The sequence below is a fragment of the Oratosquilla oratoria genome, chromosome 6 (assembly GCF_046742065.1).
Source record: "Oratosquilla oratoria isolate Oo_2021 chromosome 6, ASM4674206v1, whole genome shotgun sequence".
Taxonomy (NCBI): Eukaryota; Metazoa; Arthropoda; class Malacostraca; order Stomatopoda; family Squillidae; genus Oratosquilla; species Oratosquilla oratoria.
The window spans coordinates 73,886,823-73,893,843 of record NC_134782.1 but is presented as its reverse complement, the minus strand read 5'-3'; the positions used below and the strand labels follow the sequence as shown (position 1 = coordinate 73,893,843).

The window sequence follows — 7,021 nt, the reverse complement described above, 5'->3', positions numbered from 1 at the left end:
ATAAACAAACAGACAAATAATAAAAAGAATCAAATAAATAGAATAGATGGCAGTTATTACAGCATCTTGCTTAGGTGTTTATCTAAACGAATCTTAAAGCTTCGAATTGAACTACATTGCACTGCCTCTGCAGGAAGTTTATTCTATTCATTAACTACACGGTTGGCGAAGTTGTTTCTACCCACTTCCAAATTAAATATGTTTCCTGACAGTTTGAGACCATTTTTTCTTGTCGGATTCTCATTCAGTGTGAAAATTTTGTCACTTTTCATGTATCATCATTCTTATCCAGATAACTTCTGCAATGACTGGAGAGCGTGACTGGTGAGAGTGACTGCTATATTTCTTAGTCATGTCAATTCCGATAACTCGTTTTAGTTGTTCATCGTCACTACTGGTTACATACTTCCTGTCATCGGGTCAATATGGCGTGGCAGTTGTCTTAGTTTAACGCTGTTATACTTGTATTGTCTCTTGTCTTGGATAATAGTGAACAAAACCTTTGCCATGTATAGGTCAACGGGGCATAATGCAAGTATTTCAACACAGATGGATTGAGGTTGAGGGAAAGACTGAAAGTGCGATAGAAGGATGGGGTGAAGGGGGCCTTGGATAAAAGAAGAATGTCTGTTGAGCAGATAATATATAAATTAATGCGGCTTGATAGGATTTCTCCTTGGCTTCTATACCTAAACTGATGCGGCTTGATAGGATTTCTAATTGGCTTTTCTATCTACTCTTGAGGGGACGAGGAATGAGAGTTGCTATGTAGATAAAGCAATGGTGATAAACCAGCTTTGGCTGCCCGGCCCACCTGCTGTCCAATTGCTGTGTCCTGCTGCAATGATTCTGAATCGGTCAGTAGGTGGGAGACAGGGATGGCCTTTCATCCACGAGGAACTAATAGATTGTTTTTAAAGGGAAACAAATGGGTGTGAATGGGTGGAGACTGGTTGTATGCCTTGGCTGGCTACCTCAGTTACAAGAGGAAAGAAGCCTTTTGGTGCATATACATACATATATATACATACATACATATACATACATATATATTATACATACATATATATACATATACAAACATATCAAGGACTATTATTACACAGGACATGCGCACCCAGATCCCTGGGTCCGCTAGCGGAGGCCATTGCTTTCTTTGTAACCTAACATTTTATATTGGACAAATATATCAAAACTAGAAACCTAACATTGTATATAGGACAAATATATCAACTATTGACTTATTCAATGCAGTATAAGTTAATATAAAATTTTATAGTAAAATAAGAAACTATTTCTAAGGCACTGTTATGCTTTGAAATGCCAATTTTAGCCGGACTTAACAGGTATTATTGTATGAGGTTAATGGACACCAGGGTAGGCGATTTTTTTTTTAATCTTTTTAAGAAATATAAAAAATATATATATATATTTTATCTAAATCAGATTTATTTGATTTAAATGTATATATTTTTTTATAGATTTTAAATATTGTGGGGTTGCTATCTGATATGCGATCTGATTGCTAAAGGACATTTTAGCATATCAATATAAGGAGCAGTGTTATATAGACTTGCCACAAGTATACAAGGAGCGGTATAAGCCGTATATGAGGACAGTATGCTCAGGTTCACTCGATTCCTCCAAGACTTTTCTCATCTTGGTGACATTTGCTGCATTGTCTGTCACAACACTTCCAATGTGACAACCAAAATCTTGTTCAGCCTTCTTGATCGAATTTTGTTCAAGTTGTAGAAGATATTCAGCAGTGTGAGGTTTCCCTGATGTGTCTATTGTGTCAACTAAATAAATCTGACCAGTGGATGTTGTTAGAGTGACACATATTATGGGCTCATTATGGATGTTAGACCACCCATCAATTGAAAGACATACGGTTTCATTATTCAGGTCATCTGCACACTTTTTATATTGCTTTTCATACACAAGATCCAAGTACTTATCAGCAATATCTTTTCTGGATGGAGGAATATAACCTGGCCTCAGGTTCTGAACCAACTTGAGAAACTGAGGATGCTGAACAAGACGCAATGGTGAATTTGTAGCAAATATAATTCTTGCAACTTCTTTGTCGAGATTTTCCTTTTGAGAGGCTGAATTTTTTATGATAAATCTGTCCAGAGATGTTGATGACTTTCTTTTAGATGAAAATGATTTAGCAGAAGTGGCGCCTGTGGAGAAGTCTGATAGTGACCTTTTTAATAGTGGAGTCAAGTATGCAGATAATTCAAGTGGAGCCGATGATGAAGGGATTGAAGCTGCTGATACAGATCCTGAAATGGGTTAGGCTAAATCCCTTTGGCCTGAATCCCATGCGGGCTGAATTCCAATGGAACCTATGAAATATATTACACGATGTTGAATGAAATGAATAACAATCATCTAGGCCCCAAAGTTGAGTGGATACAGTATATTATAGTGTTATAGTCATTATCCAAATTTAGAAGTAATGAAGTTGAAGTATCATCTCTTTAGGCCTTCATATTTTTATTGCACATGCTCTCCATTGTTCACCAAATTTATATAGTTGCATATGAAAAGGGAGAAATGCACACAATATAAGTAAAATTATTTACCTGGGTCATCAATTTCTTCTTCTGTATGCTGTGGCTGACCTTGGCATTTATCTCTGTGAGATTTTAATCTTGACACAATGCCCTGTAGTTCCTGGCTGCAGTCTTTGCATTTAGCTCGGTAGTCGGTACCCTTTGCCAGAAGTTGTTGGTAGTTTTTCAAAATAATTCCAGACAGGATAATTTTTTCTGCCTGAAGGAACCCTTCTGCCAGGTCCAGAAAACATCCTTCCTGGTTGATTCCAAAACAGCAACTGACTCAGTGAGAAGCTGCTTACCATCAACAAGTTTCAACAAGAATCTTGTTGAAACTTGTTGTGGGCTGCACAGTGATATATATATATACTACATGTAGGCTTATACCGTTCCTTGTATACTTGTGGCAAGTCTATATAACACTGCTCCTTATACTGATATGCTGAAAATGCCCTTTAGCAATCAGATCGCATATCAGATAGCAATCCCACAATATTTAAAATCGATAATTTATTTTTATTTAAATAAAATAAATCTGATTTAATAAAAAAAATAGATTTTTTATAAAAAAAAAAAAAAAATCGCCAACCTTGGTGACTACTAACCTCATACAATATTACCTGTTAAGTCCGGCTAAAATTGGCATTTCAAAGCATAACAGTGCCTTAGAAATAGTTTCTTATTTCACTATAAAAGTTTATATTAACTTATACTGCATTGAATAAGTCAATAGTTGATATATTTGTCCTATATACAATGTTAGGTTTCTAGTTTTGATATATTTGTCCAATATAAAATGTTAGGTTATAAAGAAAGCAATGTCCTCCGCTAGCGGACCCAGGGATCTGGGTGCGCATGCCCTGTGTAATAGTAGTCCTTGATATATATGTATATATATATATATATATATATATATATATATATATATATATATATATATATATTGTGTGTGTGTGTGTGTGTGTGTGTGTGTGTGTGTGTGTGTGTGTGTGTGTGTGTGTGTGTGTGTGTGTGTGTGTGTGTGTGTGTGTGTGTGTGTGTGTGTGTGTACTAATACCGAGTTACCGACTCATGGAATGAGACCCGAAGCCAAACTTAAAATATTTATGTTGAAATATGATGACAAGTTGAGGAAGATGGACAAAGAAGACACATATATACGCCCGAATATATTCCTGAATAGTTCCTCACCGAACTTCTGAAGCTCAGCGAGAAAGTAGCCAGGAATAAACTCGGACCTAGACCAGTGTCTCCTTTATCCTGTAAAGGGTTGACTAGTCAAGGAGGGTGATCACCAGCGTGGTTGGAAGTATTGGCACAAACCAAGAAGCAAAGACAATTCCCGGCAGCCCCATCAATCTATTCATTCGACAGCCACTTTTAAGTTCCCTGTTAGGAGAACATGCCACGCACCGAATGGAGGCCATAGAAAACAACTTATGCCTCACAATGGTCGCAAAAACCCTTTTGCGTTCTTGGTCTCCCTGCAGAACCTGCCAGGGCTTCTCTCGTTATGGACTAACGAGATTGTTGGCGAATTGTGACAGTATAAGAATCGACGCAAACTTTTCCACCGTTCAGCTCTGTCTAGGTCATGTTGTAGTCTGTGTTCCTCAGACGTGAAAAGCTACTTCAATGGCAAACACTATTAAAGTTTTCCATAAAACTGCCCCAAACGGTAAGTAACTATTTGTACCCATTATTATTTATCTACTTTTTTCGTGTGTGTGTGTGTGTGTGTGTGTGTGTGTGTGTGTGTGTGTGTGTGTGTGTGTGTGTGTGTGTGTGTGTGTGTGTGTGTGTGTGTGTGTGTGTGTGTGTGTCCGTCCAACTCAATGAAAGCATAAAATAAAATGAAGTGGCATATAGGAAGTTAGAATATGTTTGTATCACCCTTTGGATAGATATCGAAGAGATAGTCATACAAACCTAGCAAATCAACGAGACTTGAGAGTGATCAAAATCTCTGAAAGAAAACATCAGAAATGAATAACTCCTCCGTTTTGGTGTACAACTTTAGCAGTTTATTTGAGCTATGGCAAAGCGATTTTATTCAGATTAGGGAAGTATCTCTTTAGCAAAAAGGGTTAAAGACTATTTGGAGACGTATCACAACTAACCTTTTTTTTTTTTTTTTTTTTTTTTTTTTTTTTTTTTTTTTTTGCGGCTTTAGTCGCTTATTCTACCTGCCGCCGGTGAGTTTACTGAGTTAAAGAAAAATCCTCCCCAGCGAAATGAGCTAAGCGTGCATTACGTGTGTTCTCGCCTTCACCACCCGTTTCTTTCTGTTTATTCTGTAGGCAGGGTATCATGCTATCTAAGTCGACGCGACTTCGTCGAGACCCGAGACCAGATCGAGCCGGTGGACGGTGTCGTGGTAGTCAGCAATGACTACCTCAAAGGTCGCAGTATCTTCGCACAGGTCAGGGTCACCTACCAGTTTGGTCAGGAGGAGGACGAAATCCTAGGTAACTATTATCACAAAGAAGTGGACCTGGTTAGGAAGAAGGTATACCCAAGCAGTGAGTCTTGTAAGCCCACCGAAATCCAGGATCGACTCATTGCTCGGCTTGGCAGCAACGCCTACCCATTCACTGTCTCTTTGCCCGCCAACTCTCCTGAATCCGTGACTCTTGAGCCTGGAGGAAAGGTGAGTTTTGTAATTCAAGTTTCTCTGTCTCTTGCATGATAGTCGGTGAATGCAAGACTACAAACATCTTGGGCTACATACATTGTAGTTAGTAAATGCATTTTCGACCCAGATTGATCACACCAATTAATTTCTCTCTCTCTTCTGCTAACAGGACAAACTTATTGGCGTTACATACGACCTGCGGTTGTATGCTGCAAATAATGAAGAGGAGGAAGCTCACAAGCGCAACACAGTAAACTTTAATGTTCGCAAAATACGTATTGTAAACATGAAGACGAAAAATCATCATAGCCAGGTTAACGTTTACAAAACCTTTCTCATGCCTCCAGGACATCTCGATATAGAAGTCTCCCTAAACAAAGACATATATTACCACGGCCAACAAATCGACGGTGCATTTTTCATCAATAATAAATCTAAGAAGATTGTCAAATACGCCAAATGCGAAGTTGTCCAACACCTCGAGTGCACCATGAACAACTACTTCTTCAGTCAAACAGTGGCAAACTTGGATACCCATGAGGGTTTCCCGGTCGTTCCAGGAACCGATAATCAGAAGTCTTTCCGCCTGGTGGCTCTCGCTTCAACATTAAACAATAGGTTGGGCATCGCGCTTGACGGGCGATACAGGGATGAAGATGTCAACTTACCCTCTTCGACGCTTACCAGCCCCGAACAAGACCTGAACGACACCATGGGAGTCTTGGTGTCATACTCAGTTCGAGTGACATTCAATTGCGGATCTATCGGCGGCAATGTGTCCGTCGAGGTCCCCTTCCGGCTGGTCCACTCGCCATGTCCAGAAGAAAAAAAGATGTTGAAGAGAACTCAATCCGTTGAGAGTTACTCTGAAGATGGCATCGTTTTCGAAGACTTTACACGCCTTCGCCGTGGGCAGTCCATTAGTGATGGTATGTAAGTGATAATGACTGAACTACTACAAGAAAGTCACCTGATTAAAGGCGATCCCCAAAGGCCATTCTCAAGGGTCATAACAAGCTTTTGATTGCTTCCAGGATAGAACTTGAACTTGACTGTCCTGTATATCATTAACAAATTAAGATGTCCAATAATTGGTCAATTTTGTATAGGGATTTTGTAGGAGTTGGTACTGTTGACTTTCATTTGTCTCAAAGTCTGAACAAAATTCCAGGCACATCATATGCATGAATGGTGAGACGGCCAACCTTCATGTGCAGTTTTGGTGTCCATTAGATGTCACGCAGCACTCGGGGGTGCTATCCCTTGGGCCACCCACCTGAGCCTCTGCCGTCATCTTCCAAGGCAATCTTGTGTCTTCAGTTTACCATTACATTGCAAAACATTGTATTTGGTCTCATCTCTTCTTGATCTACTTCTCTGATGTTTGAGAGGAAATTTCTTCTGTACAATAACCAAGATTTAAAGAAAAGGTGTTATTTTAGATATTTTAATCCAACCCATGATATATGGGAACAACGCAAATGTTTTTCGTTGTTGATGAATTAATGCAATTTTGCTTATAAGAATCACTTTGATTTTAGGAAATAGTATATAATGAACAATAAAAGACATACAGTATTTACAAAAATCCGATATATCATGGGTCAGATTTGGATGGCTGTAATAGTAAATTCACACATGAAAAATTAATGAACTTCGAAACATGTTACTATATATTATCATACTAATACATATTCCTCCAAGTGCCTGATTTAAATAAATTTGATCAGAAACAACCCGTTCAACGTTTCTTCTGTTATTGTTTAGGAAATTAAAAGAAAGTAAAAACATTTCTGCAATGAGAGAAACCAGTAGAACA

The 7,021-nt window shown here is 38.6% G+C and overlaps 1 protein-coding gene across 1 annotated transcript in view; it reads left to right on the top strand.

Annotated features, from left to right (window-relative positions):
- The first annotated feature begins 4,087 nt into the window (after positions 1–4,087).
- LOC143026210 (arrestin homolog) overlaps positions 4,088–7,021 on the top strand; it is a 3,108-nt gene continuing 174 nt past the window's right edge. Inside the window, exons 1-4 of the mRNA XM_076186235.1 lie at positions 4,088–4,245; positions 4,868–5,217; positions 5,372–6,131; positions 6,374–7,021. The exon at positions 6,374–7,021 is cut by the window's right edge and continues 174 nt beyond it. Coding sequence (XP_076042350.1) covers positions 4,203–4,245; positions 4,868–5,217; positions 5,372–6,131; positions 6,374–6,390 — 1,170 coding nt within the window. The 5' untranslated portion in view covers positions 4,088–4,202 and the 3' untranslated portion in view covers positions 6,391–7,021. The remainder of the gene's footprint in view (positions 4,246–4,867; positions 5,218–5,371; positions 6,132–6,373) is intronic.